Below are 16,608 nucleotides of genomic sequence, written 5' to 3' on the forward strand. Positions count from 1 at the left end.
TTTACTCATTTGTGCGAACACACTGAAGTCAAAACCAATCTATTTCAAAGCAATTTTCTCCAATTTTCTGTGTTACATCCAAAGCTGAAATGCATTTCTATTTCTGTGTGAGGTGGTGGATGAGAACAGATGTGGTTGTCATTCTTTCTATCACAATAAAATGATTTGGAGAGTGTTTCTTAAAAGGCAGACAAGGTAAGGAGAGGAGAGGAGAGGAGAGGAGAGGGGAGGAGGGGAGGCAAGAGGAGAGGAGAGGACAAGAGGAGAGGAGAGGAGAGGAGGGGAGGAGGAGGAGAGGAGGAAGAGAGGAGAGGAGGGGAGAGGAGGGGAGAGGAGAGGGGAGGAGAGGAGGGAAGAGGAGAGAAGAAGAGAAGAAAGGAGAGGACAAGTGGAGAGGAGGGGGGGAGGAAGAGGAGAGGAGGAGAGAGGAGAGGAGAGGAGAGGAAGGGAGGAGAGGAGGAGAGAGGAGAGGAGGGGAGGAGAGGAGAGAGGGGAGGAGAGGAGGGGAGGAGAAGAGGAGAAGGGAGGAGGGGAGGGAAGAGGAGAGGAGAAGAAAGGAGAGAACAAGAAGAGAGGAGGGGAGAGGGGAGGAGGAGGAGAGAGGAGGGGAGGAGAAGAGGAGAGGAGGAGGGGAGGAGAGGAGGAAAGAAATTGAGAGGGGGAGGGGAGAAGAGAGGAAGAAAGAAATGGAGAGGAGGAGGGGAGGGGGGGGATAGAGAGGAGGAGGTGAGGGGAAGGGAGGAGAGGAAAGGAAAGGAGGAAAGAAAAGGAGAGGAGGAGGGGAGGGGAGGGGAGGAGAGGAAAGGAGGAAAGAAATGGAGAGGAGGGGAGGAGAGGAAAGGAGGAAAGAAATGGAGAGGAGGAGGGGAGGGGAGAGGAGGAAAGAAATGGAGAGGAGGAGAGGAGAGGAGGGGAGGAAAAAAATGGAGAGGGGGAGGGGAGAAGAGAGGAGGAAAGAAATGAGAGGAGGAGGGGAGGGGGGGAAGAAATAGAGAGGAGGTGAGGGGAAGGGAGGAGGGGAAAGGAAAGGAAAGGAGGAAAGAAAAGGAGAGCAGGAGGGGAGGGGAGGAAAGAAATGGAGAGGAGGGGAGGAGAGGAAAGGAAAGGAGGAAAGAAATGGAGGGGAAGAGGGGAGGGGAGAGGAGGAAAGAAATGGAGAGGAGGAGAGGAGAGGAGAGGAAAGGAGGAAAGAAATGGAGAGGAGGAGTGGAGGATCCTCCAGTCCTCCAGTGTGCTGCTGGCTCAGTCTGTTCAGAGGAGCCCTCCTCCATGTCTGTCTGTTCTCCTCTAAGTGTGTGAACTTCCTTCCTGGTTGGAGCAGAGCCTTTCCCAGCCTGAGCAGGGGCTGACAGACCAGCTCTGTCTACAGACACTTCCTCTTGTGTCTAATGTTAACAGAAGATGCACTGGACAGGATTTACATGAAATGTGCTGTTGTCTCGTCATTTTTCCTTCAATTTGTTGCATATTCTCCGTTACCATCATTCTGATTGTATTTTCTTCCCTCATGCCTTTCCTGTCCTTTAACAAATGTCTTTTTCTATTCTTTCATTCTGTTTTTTTTCTTTCAAACCTTCTCTCTCTTTTATATTCTTAAATTCAGTTGTATTCTCAATAATAAGCTTCTGCTGGTTTTGACTCATTTTCACCCAGTCAGTACTCGTCTTTTCTCCCTTCCCCTCTAGGTCTTTCTTTTCTCCTCCTTTTCTTTATTTCTTAACCCTTTAAAACTTTCCACTTATGATTCCCATATTTCCTATTAGTCTTTTCTTCTCCATTTTATTTCATATTTTTCTTTAATTTTCCTGTTACTTCTTTCCATTTGAAATTTCTATCTCATTTCTTTCCTTTTGTCATTTTCCTTTCCTTTCTACATCTCTTACATATGTCCTCTTTTTTAATTACCAGCCCATACTTTCCTCTTCCTCCTTCCTCCATCCCTTCTTTTCTGTCACATCCTTTTCTGCTATTTTCTTCCATATACACATCTCTTACTTTCCCTCTCTTCTTGCAGTCCGGTTTTCTCTTCTCACTGTTTTTTCCTCCTCATATAGACCTCCTTTTTCTCCCTGTCATTTTCCCCCTTTTTTTTTGTTTCCCTTCTTCTACCAATGACAGACATTTCTACAGCGGCTCTCTCACTCTCTTTGCAACCTTTTTTTTTTCTCTTTCTTAAAGCAGCTCTACACCAATTCTTACTTGCATTTGTCAAAGGCTATCTCCGTTACTGAACGTAAATTTTCAAGACAGTTATAAGGAGAAAAGGAGCAGGCAGGAGATAAAAATAACTGGTTTAGAGGAGAAAAAAAAGCAGAGATGAAGCCATAGAGAGAGAAGGAGGCAAAGAAAGGAAGACAGTATGAGACAAATACAATCTACTTCCCACATCAGAGTCGGAGTATCCGGGCTGTGCAGATGGTACGTGAGTGTGTGAGCGACTGTGAGTACATATGTGTTCAAGGATGCATGTGTGTGTGTGTGTGTGTGTTCCATGCAGCCTGTATGGCAGATCTGGGCTGCACCAGGCTGGCGTTGGCTGCGTCTAATTGAATGCTCATTGGTGTAATTGAAGCCTCTCAGCTCTGCAGCTCCTCGTGTTAAAGACTGGGACCAGATGTCATTCAGCTGTCTCACATCTCCTGCCAATCACTAATGCTCACTCGCGCTCTCTCTCCCGCGCAGATGGAGGACCAACAGATCTCCAGATTCAGACACCGTTACTCACCCTTGGTTCCAAATCCCAGAGCCTATTTATCCATGCGAGTGTTTTTGTGAGGAAAATGTGTGTTTGAGCTCAAGCGGAGTGGGCAAAAATGTAAATCAGCCACAGAGAAATTGCATTGTAACTCAAAAGAACATGACAGAAAGCTGGAGAATACAAGACGGGGCGTGCTCTTGCTGAACTTTCTCGACACTTTCAGATCTTCACGTCATATTCTAGTCATTGTTTAAGCCCTAATGTTCACAGAATACATCCACACTAATGAAGTTGTCTTAAAACACACTACTATTGCTATGTCCACACTCCATCAGGCTTTTTAAGATCCCTAAACCAGCGACTCACTGCAAAAATCGGAATCTTACCAAGTGTGTTTTTCTCATTTCTGGTCAAAATATGTCAGCACACTTAAAATAAGACATAATCACCTAAAGAGTAACTTTTCAGTGAGATATAAGAGCTTATTTTTAGACAATAGATCTTGAAAATCTTATTTCAAGAAATCTTACCAAGATCATTTTCACTTGTTCCATTGGCAGATTTTTTTTTTTGCTTCGTTCAAGATTTTTTTTTGCTTAATTCGAGAATTTTTTTTACTTAAATCAAGATTTTTTTTTGCTTAATTCAAGATTTTTTTTTTTTTTTTTTGCTTAATTCAAGCAAAAAAATCTGGCAATGGAATCTTATTTCAAGAAATCTTACCAAGATCATTTTCACTTGTTCCATTGGCAGATTTTTTTTTTTTTTTGCTTAATTCAAGATTTTTTTTGCTTAATTCGAGAATTTTTTTTGCTTAATTCAAGATTTTTTTTTTGCTTAATTCAAGCAAAAAAAAATCTGTCAATGGAATCTTATTTCAAGAAATTTTACCAAGATCATTTTCACTTGTTCCATTGGCAGATTTTTTTTTTGATTAATTCAAGATTTTTTTTGCTTACTTCAAGACTTTTTTGCTTAATTCAAGATTTTTTTTTTTTTTTTTTGCTTAATTCAAGATTTTTTTTTTTTTTTTTTTGCTTAATTCAATCAAAAAAATCTGCCAGTGGAACAAGTGAAATTTATCTTGGAAAGATTTCTTGAAATGAGATTTTCAAGATCTATTGTCTAAAAATAAGTTCTTATATCTCACTGAAAAGTTACTCTTTAGGTGATTATGTCTTATTTTAAGTGTGATGAGATATTTTGACTAGGAATGAGAAAAATAGACTTGGTAAGATTTTGATTTTTGCAGTGCTGTTAATAACACATTTGATCATGTTTGAGTTTAGAAACTTCACTGTAGTCTGGATGGACAGAAGCAAGACTTTGGGATGTGATAAGACATTTTCCTCCTGATTGAGTCAAGTCCCTCCCTCATTTGTCGTCCCTCTAACACTGGACCCTTTCTTGAAGCAAAGAAGTCATCAGCCTTGACTGCCAGCTATTAATTTAACATGAAAACTCAATTACAGGCGATTCTGTCCTTGCTGATGCTGTCAGCAGCTGTTGTACAGTTAAATTCTGCATTTTATCATTCTACTAGTGACCGCTTTCACAGTTGTTATTTGAGCAACTTCAATTCCAGTAACCGGTGACACATTAAAACTTACTACCTGCTATGTGCATAACAATGGACAGGTATTATTCCTTATGGCTCCCTAAATGCTTGCATTACTTGAGCGTATAATTGTGGATATATTCTGCTCCCCCCTGCTTCATCTCACTAAACACCATACGAGTAGAAGCTAACACTTCTATAGAGGGATAGAAGAACAGACAACAGACAGAGTGCGAAAACTGGAGGGAAGAGAAGCAAGGTGAGATGAAGAAACTGTGTGTGACTAAAGGGGGTGGGAGGTGTAGGAGTATCTGCAAAAAGAGGCTTAAAATAAACCGGAAGGAGAGAACAGAGTGGTGAGAAAGAGGAGGAGGTTTAATGGAAAGAGAAGAAGAAGAAGAAGAAGTCAGAGATGATGAGAGCAAGTATCCACGGGTCTCTGCAAGTCTTAAATAACTTACATTTAAGGCCCTAAAAATTATATTTCTTAAACACAGAGATTTTATCTTGTTGAACATTTAATAGGAAGCTTCGTGGCACGCTCAAGGCTCAGATTAATACAGAACTAGGTTAATACAATATGCATTTTTTATTGCATCAGCTTCACTTAAGAGACTTGCACTGTCCCTTACCACTTTATTTCCTTTTTCCGTGTGGCCTTTTTCATATTCATTTACACTTTAAGAACTTCCACCGGTCACATTTACTCTAAGTTTATTAGATCACTTCCTTTCTTCTCCTCTTTAAAGTAGTTTTAAATCCATTTCTCGCAGCATTAACATTGGTACGAAGAGGTATAGATTTGGCTTCAGCTTGCCGACTCTTGAAAAGATGAACTGTGTGGAAGGAAGCGCTGATGACAGATCAGAGACCCTCCACAGAAAGAGGGCAGTAGATGGCGCCAGCCTGCAGTGCAAGCTATTCACCAAAGGAGCCAATTTTAACCATTTTCTCCGGTCCCTTTCTTTTCTGTGATTCATCCATCCCTGACAAAGCCTCAGTGCTACTGTTACACGCCCAGGGCACAACTCTTGTCTGGCCTCATTAAAAGATCAAGACAAATCTTAGCAACAGTTAATAAATCTTCAGGGCAAAGATCTCTCTTTACTCCACCACGCAAGTTCATCTGTTATGCTCTTTGGTCCTCTTTTAGAAGTCTGTGAAAAAAAATAACAAAGGGGTGCAACACAGAGTCCATTGCTGTGGTAGATCGCAGTTTCAAGGGAGTTTATCGACTGCTTTTGACTCACCGGCCATCTGCTGGATCCCGCTGAAGGCTCCTAGGTTACCGGAGGAGGTTGCCTGCTGAAGCAACTGATAGCAAGAAAAGAAGCAAGAGGAGAAAGACATACAAGGCAGAGAAAAAAGAAGAAGGAGAAACAAAATGAGTTGGGTGGATACTGAAAGCTTAATACATGTCTATACAAGGCTAGACAGAGAAGCTAAACTCGTAATGAGTGATTTAGCAATGTGGTTTTTGCATCAGTGCTCGATGAGTAAATGAGCTGCTAATATAGTTTGATCTCTCCTCTAAGCAAACACTGTTTGTATTCCACCATGATTCTCCCAGACAAGTTGAGCATGAAAGCTCTAATCTAGCCGACTAATTAGATTCCAAAACAAAAGTGGAATACTGATGCTGTCAAAAACTCATCCTTCAAAGACTCGAATTAACAGCAAATTAACATCTTGTTTCTATTGTGTGGCTGATTTTTTTCCCCCCAACAAAAGAGCTTAATCTTTTAAAATGAGTGAGAAAGAGCATTGAAAAAGCAGCAAAATCCCAAAAAGCCCAATTCATAAAACATGTTAAATGATTTTTTATTTTTTTGCAACCAAATAAATCAATATGATGATTATCTGAGCACTGTTTTCACTTGGTGAAAAGACTGGTCCAAATGGCACTCAGAATCATATAATCTGAGCACCAATTCCCACATTTCAGAGACATACGTTTTAGGGGATAATGATCTAAAAGCTGAAGAGTAATGTGCTTATGACAAATTTCAAATCCTTGTGAAGAAGTCATGGGAATGAAGATGAACAGGGAGGTGTTAAAAGTGTAGAAAACTGCAGGCAGACAATGGGGTTTCTGAGCCCCTTGATTTCTTTGAAATCAAACAAATGACTTGGTGTGGGTCTCAGATGTTGTGCAGCAAAGGCTCTAAATTGGGGATCAATTCACCCCCAAGGGTTTCAAGCTGTCCCAGGTCAAGTCATTTTTTTTGTTCGGCACTACAAAAGGTCCTAGAAACCTACTATAACTGCTGAAAAAATTAAAAATAGCTCTAAAATCAGGCCTCACTTGTAATTAGTGTTTGAACATATGTAGCACAAGTCTGAGCATATAAGAAAAATAGTAAAATAACCTTCCCAAGTGCTTTGAGTTCTTTAAAGGTTGAATATGTAAGACTTGCTTATGCTTGGATGTGTGCATGTGAACTTCGCGGTGACTGGCTGATGTTACTTAACTACAGGGTGTCCCATAAGTCTCCATACATAAGAAAAATAAACGTTTCTTGACATAAACCATTTTTATTTATATAATATGCTCTATATGACTGTCATTTTGTCGGGAACACATTTCAATGCGTGTCCTCCACTGCTGAAGAACTATAAAGAAGAAATATAAAGAAATACATGTTAGAACCATATATGTATGGAATGTATTATGTCTCCTATGTATGGAGACTTAAAAGGACATCCTGTATATTTGTAAGCTAATGGTACTGAGCGTTGCAGTATAGAGACACAAACTCCCATGAATATTACCTTTAAAAATAATAATAATAATAATAAAAAAAATATTAAATAAGATTAGTATGTTCTGTGTTAGGAACATTGGTATGATGGATAAATTATGGTTTGTACGTTTGTTGTATTGTACCTGACTCACTATGGATAATGTGCATCTATCAAGTATAAGGTCTAATTTCAGTGAGTGATGAATGTAGTCACCCCTGTCCTGTGATTAGTCAAACTGTTTGACAAGTTGACTTCTATACAGATGACTACAGTTGTTTTTTCAATGAAAATCCTCCAACTGTCTCATAATTTCCTCCATGCTTCTCTTCTGCTCCTCTATAGCAACAACAAAACGAAATGGAAACTTAGAAATGGAGGCCGCTAATGTTGACAGAAGACACAAATGCATGTAAATCTTACATATTGACTCTTCAAGATAAATATATTCTACATTCTTGTTTTATGAGATCAGAGATAACGCTCAGTGATTCAATAACTGAATTTAAGATCTAAGTTTTGTACTGAAACATGTTTCAGCTACTACATGCTTGGAGTCTGGAGCATAAGTGGGCAAGTACTTATATATGATCATGAAAACATTTTACTCTCTACATAATTACACAATCCCATTGCATTATTTACCTCTTAATGTGTATCTAGGGCTGGGCAATAAAACGGTAATTAAATATATTGCGCTATAACTTTTCCTTGATAGAAATATGTGACACGCTCGATACAATTTTGATAGAATTCATTCGTCCATGTTTTGACAGACATAAGAACAACCAATCATAATTAAGTAGCGCCACACTAAACCAATCACGCTAGAGCCACGGCAAGTTAGGTTGACACCCACAGCACAGGTGTAAGAGCAGCCGCAGCACACACGCTAATGTTTGGGCTGCAGCGGGAGGTAATGAGTGTTCCCTCAGGAGAAAATCTGACCGAGAACTCAGGCGACCGGGTTACTGAAGGAAGGTGTGGCATAGAAGTCGGGAGTCGGACGGTTAAAGCACATTAATTTTCATTTTTGCTTTAATGCCAGTTATGGCAGTTACGGAACGCACCCCCACGTATATGCCCCCGGCATTGTTTTGTGAAGATGGTCTGTTTTGTTTGTGTTCTCTTTTAAAACTTGAAAGCTTCTGCCTACTGGTCAGACTTTTAGTTTAGTTTTAAATATATGTACCTGTTTTATTTCTCTGAAACACTTGTATAATGTTCTTCAGCACATCTGTCATGTTCAAACTCTGACAGAAAATAAATTATATTTAAATAAAAAACAACCTTCTGATGTCTTCACAACTAACTTATGAGTGACGGAAAACTTAAGCTTGACAAAAATAGTGATTTGATTTATATCGTGATACATATCAATGTCGTCTGTTATGAAAAAGATTATCGTGATATGATTTTTTTTCCATATCACCCAGCCCTATGTGTATACAAACATAATATCTCCAAGACAGGGTTGGGAGGAGATGACAAAATAATAATTCTATACTCATGATGAGCTTGTTTTCAGATTAATTATTGCCTTCGTTGCTTGCATTGAGAATTCAATATGAGTTATTTGGCATAGAGCACTGACTTTTAAAATTAAATAAACAGAAGGAGAGAAAAGGATGGAGGAAACGTTTTAAGAGCAAAGCAGTTTTGGAATATTGGACATACATTATTGGTTTGTGGCAGCTTCAGTTCAGATACCTAGCTTTCTCACTGCACAACAATCCAAAAAAGAAATTACAGAATATGAAAAGCAGGATAAGAGACCAGAGAAAGAGGCCAGTGTGACTTTTGGGATTTTCAGGGTTGGATGGTTTTGGTTTGAGCTACATGGGTCACAGGGCTACATTAAGGGGTAACGGAGGAGGTGATGGTGGAAGAGGGGAAAGAAGGAGTTGTTCTTACAGCCAGATACTGTGGGGTGAGGCCCCCTAGGCCTGTCAGGCTCCCCCAGGTGGTCGCACTGTTGAGCTGCTGCATCTGCTGTGCCAGCTGCTGCTGCAGACGCCGCTGCTCCTTGTCCTTCTGCGTGTCGGCAAACTTCACCACGATTGGAGACGAGCAGCCCTGCAGGTGAGCAGTGGAGAGGGTAGGAAAGTAGGAAACCACGAGAGAGTGGAGAAATGAGGAAAAGAGAGCAGAGAAGAAGGAGAAATAAGAGAAAGGAAACGGTAAAGAGGAGAAAAAAAGGAAGGAAAAAATTCAAAAGGTGTGAAAATGAATGAAAAGAAGGAGAAAATACATGCAAAAGTAAATGACCAAAGACCAAAATGCAAATGAGAAAAGACAGAAGAAGAAGCAGAAAAGCGGCAGAGAAGATAAAAGTTAGATGAAATTTAGAAGTGAAGGTGTTAAAAAGGAAGGTGAGAAGAGGATGATGTGGAAGGGTGGTGGGAAAAAAAAAAACAAGAACAGAAGTGAGGGGAAGAATGTGAGATAGAGAAGGAGAGGAGGAAGGAAAGAAAAAAAAATAAGCATGTGACAAAAAGAACAAAAGCAGTTTTCAGCATTTATGAACTTATTCGTACAGGCACACATAATACAAAGAGTAGAATAATATGTATGAGCACATATGAAATGTCTTTGAAACATGCACTGGTGAGAAGAAATGCCACATTGTCAAAACTCTTCAGCAAAACAGAAAGGTTTGTGGACCAAGCTGTGGATAATTTTTCATTGCTTTCACACAAAATCCATTCACTGACCACATTTTCTAAAATCTATGGGCTCTTTTCACATTCATACTCCACCTGCAAAACACCGCAATATATATTTGCAGCGCATTTCTGAACTACTAACACACAGTAAAAACAGCTTTGTACACTAACCATAGTGAAATATATTCAGGAATATATTTCCAACCACAGTTTAACCAACTGAGGAGAAAAGGAGGACTAAAAGTTTTCTAATACTGTCCATGAAGTATGAATGATTACACTATACATTTACTACTATAGAAAAATAAAGGATATTGAAGCAAATTGCAACGTTTGTGATTCACTCATGTTACAAATATTTCATATAAACTTTACTGTAATCAATAAAGTGATATGTAGCTCTCATACTGTAATGAATTACGGATTTATGTGAAGAATCACATTTCACACTTCAAAGCTGAGAGTTGATCATTTATTTATAATGAACAAGCTGGTTTTGAGACGTGTCTGCAGTTCTGGAGGTTTGGCAAAAAGACTGAGAAGAGTTAAAAAAAAAGTCACTTTAATATTCGTTGATGCTTGTTGAGCAAACACCTGTGGAGATATAGTATCTGTATTAATGAACTCTACTTACACAGAGATAGTCAAGAAAAACCCTCTATTCTCAATTAGAACAGCCTTGTCAAATTCCCCCTCACACACACAGTGACACAGGACACACGTATGCAGTCGCACAGGAAACTTGACTCTAAAGCCGGTGGGCTTTCTTCTTTCCCCCCCAAGGCCTCAGTTATCTCTGAGTCCAGAACAGTTTCACCAGAAACAGATTTCCCGAGTTCACCAACTATTTCATCATCTCATATGAAGACAGACTTTGTGCGTGTATATGAGTGAGTTAGTGTGTGTTAGAGTGTGTATGTAAAAGAACAACACAGAGACAGAGAGTGATTGGGATGACCAAACAGAAAGGTTGAGAGGGCAAGAGGAAGATTTAGAGATTTCAACAATCAGAAGAATCACATGTAATTGTGTGAATGTCTGTTCCTGAGAGAGCCGATGTCTGCGTATGTGACATGAATGAACTGCCTGGCACCAACTGTCAAGGTGGATAACATATTGAACATCCAGCAAAACAAGTGTAACATAAAAGACAGACATAAAAAAACAAACAGGCTGGTGTGACAGTGTACTGACGGCTGGAACGGCAACTCATAATCTATCACACCACACCATTACTCACACTATGCAATCAAAGCTTAACTAGAGGCAAATCCGTTCGAAACAAAGGCAATCTGCCACAAGAGAATAAAAACCTTTTGATTGAAACATTTAGTTTGAGGCATGATCCACAGTCGGCAGGGGAGGAGAGGGATTTGGCTACTTTGCAGCTCATTCGGCACAAAGTCAGAGATGTGCTATATGTCACATGTGTGTAACTGTGGGTGAATGCATCGTAAGTGTGTACAAAAGTGTAATGTGTACAAAAAAAAGTGACAGACTATGAATCAGTATGTCAACTCTTAAACCTCATCATCACTTCAGTAACATCACACATTGTTTTAGACTTCACTAATTTTCTTTTTCTTTTGTTCATGCAGCTTATACTGGTTATACCTCCCAGCATGCATTGGGTTCAAAGCACAAACCCTTCTTCTTGTTTGAAGAAAGTTGCGCAATGGAGACTTTAATCCTGAGACGATTTTGTTGCAGCTGAATCAACTATTTTTTATTTTGAATAATCAGTTCATTGTTTGAGTTGTACAGTGTAAAATATTTAAAAAGTGTTAGCACAGTCAAAGCACAGACCTTCACATTTCTTCCTGCCAGAGTTACAATAAAACAGCAAAGCAACAAACCTGCAAATTACCAATTCATTTTCACTGAAGGCACTACTTGTTCTTGAATATAAGTGAGTGAAAATGGAGTTAGGTTTCAACTAAAAACAAAAACACATCAATGATGATGTATAGTCTTTAAAACCATCTCAATCAGTCAGTCTGTGTCCAACAGCTGCAAAGCATGGATTTAACCATTTATTGGGCAAGTGACTATTTTTGGTCATTTCTGCACACATTACAAGACAGCGATGGCAATAGTTACAGTGACGACAGTGAGTCAGCAACCTCAGGTCCAATGTGGTCTACAAGGTCTGTAAGGTCCACCTCTGCATGAACAGTGAGTGTACCTGCTTTGTTAGGTACCATGAAGTAATGGTACTAATGTAAGGAATGATGTTCAAAGGGAGAATGAGGATGTGGACAGGGATCTGGATCAGCACTTACGTTGTTGTAATGTTCTAAAAGTGATGTTATAATGTTCTAAGTCATGTTCCTTACACCTTACATGTGTTTTTCTTATTTATTTCTTATTTATTTTCGCCACTTACGGGCAAGGAACCAAATACGGTAAATTCATTGACCTTGATTTTCTACATAACAATAAAAATAAAGTCTTGTTAAGTCCTCCAATAACACACTAGTGTTGAAAATTTGAATCTACAGGGTGACACAAAAAAACGGGAACTTTTTAACAATCCAATAAAACCAAGAGTGATGGAAGAAAAATATTTTATTCATAGTAATTGAGACCTTAAACCATGCCATTTAAGAAACAATGATGGAATTTTCATATTTTAAAAATTACTTCCTGTAGATGGCGTCCTCCTGTATGAATGCATTCTTGAAATCTGCTATTGAGATTCCTCATTGACCGCTGCAACATCTCAGCTGGGATACTGTGAATTTCATCCTGAATTCTCTGTTTTAACTCATCCAGAGTTCTTGGTCGAGTCGTGTACACTTTACTCTTGAGATAGCCCCACAAGAAAAAATCACAAACGGACAAATCTGACGATCTAGGGGGCCAAGGGAACGTTACTGAATCTTGAGATCACACGGTTACCGAACAATTCTCGCACAGCCGCCAATGGTTACTATGGTCACCCTGTACAAGTACAAGTACAGGGTGACCCAAAAAAACAGGAATTTTTGAAGTGCGTATTGGCAGACATGAGCAAGTGGCAGCACTGCGAGACAGTGACCTTGAGCAAGTAAACACACCCCCATTTTAGTAACCATTGGCGGAGAGAACCCAAGTCAAAACTAAATAAAACTAAACTATAATGAAAAATCCCAAACTATTATAACCTTGGTTCCTTATGCCAGTATCAACATTTCCTGAAAATTTCATCCAAATCCGTCCCTAATTTTTTGAGTTATCTTGCTAACAGACAGACAGACAGACAGACAGACAGACAGACAGACCCCAATGGAAACATAACCTCCATTGTTCCTTGGCAGAGGTAATAAGCATGTGTAATAACTGCATTGTGCTGTTTCCCATTTAGTTAATTATTTAATATAAAAAAGCCAGAACGTTAACTTTCCTATGTCTCAGGAGGTTAAGACACAGTGACTATTACCTACCTAAATGAAAGACAAGAAAGCAAAACCAGCCAAACATTTTGACATGTTTTTACAGTGTGCCTGGAAGCTGGTCTATGTGTGTGTGTGTGTGTGTGTGTGTGTGTGTGTCCAGACAACCCCTCCTCTGTGGGCTGGGGCTCGACTTTATCAGCTGAATGAGCATGTCTCCCGTCTGACGGGGGCTCGGCCATATTTACTCCATCTCTCCACCAGTCATTTTCTCTCTTTATTCTGACCGCCGACAGATAAAGGCATGGAGACGACGGGAGAATTGCATTCGGAGGCAGAGTGTCAGTCTGGGGCCTCGCTGCTGCAGTCGATTCCCCTTGAGACATGAGCTCCCAATCCTTCTCTGCTAAATATCTCATTACTCCAGCTGACACCCAGCGAACAGGGGGGAACTCAGCCCCGAATGAGAGTCCTGCTCTGGGACTAGGGCTGAGGCCCAGGGCCCTCTACGCCCGGCGCTGCTGGTTCTCTCTGAAAAACCATTCAGGGCGTTCAAAGCCACCATACTGAGCTTTTCGGGGCCGCTGGTCAACTTTGTGCTTCATCGGCGAGTGGAGCTCGTGCCATCTGTTGGTTTCGCTCAAAGACACAAATAAGCATTGATTTTACCATGGGGGAATTTTTAATAATTCATCATAGATTAGTGACAGCTTGAACATTCATGTATCAAATGTTGTGTGACTGTGGTGTTAATCAGTGAGATGTGAGATGAAACAGCATAAAGTTATGTGACTTTCCAAGTTAAATTTTTTACACTCAGTAAGTTAAAGGATTACAAAGAGAGAGGAAAAAAAAAACTATTATACAAATCTCCAATGTTCAAAAACCCATTTAAAACCCATTGGAGTAGTACTTAAAAAAGGACTATTTTTTCTGAGATTCTGAACAGCCCACATTTGGATGATTACTCTTTTTTACAAAGATATAAGAGTGCACTGAGACTTTTCTCAAATTAACTACAGCCACAATGTCAGTGCTCTAAAGCATGGAGGAGCAATTATCTCCTGGCTCTCGCATGTTCTTGCCACACTGGAGGCTTTTTTTTAGCCTCATTCAAATAATTTGACAAGCGAGCTAATGTTTATAGGTATCTGTTGCTGATGGGAATTATTAAAAACCCTGCTGCTGGGCACAATTACACCTCATGTTGTGTAAAACTAAATTAGAAAACCATCTGATTTGTTTAGAATGGCTACTTTTGAACACAAACAGCAGGGGGCGCCATAATGGCTTTACCTCTGAAATGGGTGCCAAAATAATTTATAAATCCCCTGTAGGTGGGTCAGCCTTATGAATCCAGAAATTTCTAAAACAAAACACACACAAAAAAAAATAGGCAACTAGCGGTAGCTTATGTAAGAATACTAATTTGAAGTCGTAAAACGTTTTGCTTTTAAATGGTCTCCAGTTTCATATCTTTTAAAATAACACATCGCTTTGTTAGGGTAGCATCGATTTATTTTTGATTCTATTTTCAGGAGACAGACTTTTAGCAGTACACACTCTTCCTCAACTTTCACATCTTAAAAAAATAAGCATTCAAAGTCTCACAGGAACCTGTCTCACCAGAAGATGTTTCTACAGGGAAACACTGCTTTTTGAAGTGTTCCTTTTGTATCGTTCTTGCAATTTTTCTTTCTTGCAAAGTCTCTTACACCAAAATGCCACCCTCAGATACATGACTTCACGGCATATACGCTAAAGATTGGATCATCAAAGCCTGAAATATGCATTTTATCATTTAAAATTCAAAATGTTCTCTAAAAACCCATACAGTTCCTTCACAACATGCCAGTGTATTACGTAACTTGTTCAGTGATGTCCTGACATTACACGACAAAAGTGATTGACAGATGGGCTGTGGAGGCTGATGGTCTGACAACCTGTACTCTCACAAATGACAGCACTGAAATGAGCACATTTATGAATACAGTATTAATATTTATGATCATGTAATTATGGCATGTAGACTATGTGTCAAACTGTGAAAATATACATGTTCCTGTGTGTGATTTCGGTCTGTCTCATCATCATCATCTACACACACAAGAGTCAAGAAACTGAGATCATCTCAACCAGGAGTTCACTCAGGTAAAACGGACTCTGCTCCCAGATCACAACTCTAGCTGTACTCAGACTGACAGAGAACCGTGCCGGTCCCAGTTCCTGCACTTAATCTCGAACCGGCCAACATGTTAACACTGAAAATCAGAGTGTTCAGGAACCGAAATTTGGTTCCCGACAGGTACCAAGTAAAACTTTAATAAAACGTTTTTCTAAGTGAACCATGACGACATGAGTGGACGTCACTTGATCGGTGTTGGCCTGCTGAGGTTACATCACTGGAATCGGCGTTGCTGCCTTCTTCTTCCACAGGAGATGTTCTAGCATGGCTTGGTGCAGCTAAATGATCTGTATTAAGAGTACAAATGCTCACAGGTAGTCGATGATGCCATCCATAGCACTGTTGTTATTTTCTCTGCCGTGAACACATCCACTTTTGTCGGGCCTTTTTTTAAAATTTTTTTTTATGGTGAAGCAACGCCCCCTGTCAATGATGCGTCATGGGCTCGCATAATGGTATGAACACAGGCTGTTCACAGGCAAGTGCTTCGGTTCCCAGTGTAACTGGTGCGGGAACCGGCTCAGACACCGGGCTGGCCGTTCTGAAAACAGCTTCTGAGACAACCATGAACAGAGCGTTACACCTCACTTCCCATCTTTCCAAAAATGCTTACACACACACACGCAAACTTATAAGCTCCGGTTCGTTCACCTTGAAAATCAATCTCTCATGGCTTTTGAGTTTATGCTCTCTACCCTTCACTATCTCATTCACTTACTGCTCACATAGCCTTTAAATGTCAAACCATGTGATCTTTCAGTGCTAATTGGAAGGCGGGGGCCCTGTTAACTGCACGACAAGTTTGTTTTTAAATCTGTCATCTGAAGATCCATGAATACTGACTGAGGAACAGGCAGTTATACAATCCACTTTCTGATGCTGAGTGCACTTTTATGCATTTTCATGTGTGAGTTTGTATGAAAGAGTATGACAAAGTAAACTGCTCTCAGCAGGTCATTCATAAACACATTTATTAGAGCCTTTTTGCATTACCTTACTTTACAGTTATTATATTACATTTATTTTTTCCAAATGCTATTCCAAAGAGATTCCTTTTTGCAACCAATACATTTAGTAAGTGTATTCTGCACACTACATTCTTTATTCTCACTTTGTAATATATAGAAGAGATTCAGCAAAACTCACTGATTTACAGCCAGTTTATAATTTAATAACATACATCTTATTATAACAAACCATAAATACAACTGAATGTGATGTGGATGAAATCTTGCAACCAGATCCATGAAAAAAGGAGAGAATAAACATAATTTTGGCTCTTTTTTTGCAAGATGTTATTCTTTCTTCATCCGTGCAATTGTTACTTGAGGAGTGTTCACACAATTTGAGAAAAAAATTACCTTCCCCCATTATTTGTATGATGA

General features: G+C 39.7%; 1 protein-coding gene across 13 annotated transcripts in view; it reads right to left on the reverse strand.

The window, feature by feature from the left end:
• Nucleotides 1-16,608, reverse strand: part of celf2 (cugbp, Elav-like family member 2) — a 249,899-nt gene that overhangs the window by 24,873 nt on the left and 208,418 nt on the right. For all 13 annotated transcript variants that reach the window (XM_030148793.1, XM_030148792.1, XM_030148789.1 and 10 more), the window contains 2 exons: nucleotides 8,913-9,074; nucleotides 5,507-5,570 (listed from right to left, as the gene is read on the reverse strand). In XM_030148793.1, coding sequence (XP_030004653.1) covers nucleotides 5,507-5,570; nucleotides 8,913-9,074 — 226 coding nt within the window. The remainder of the gene's footprint in view (nucleotides 1-5,506; nucleotides 5,571-8,912; nucleotides 9,075-16,608) is intronic.

The sequence above is a fragment of the Sphaeramia orbicularis genome, chromosome 12 (assembly GCF_902148855.1).
Source record: "Sphaeramia orbicularis chromosome 12, fSphaOr1.1, whole genome shotgun sequence".
Classification (NCBI taxonomy): Eukaryota; Metazoa; Chordata; class Actinopteri; order Kurtiformes; family Apogonidae; genus Sphaeramia; species Sphaeramia orbicularis.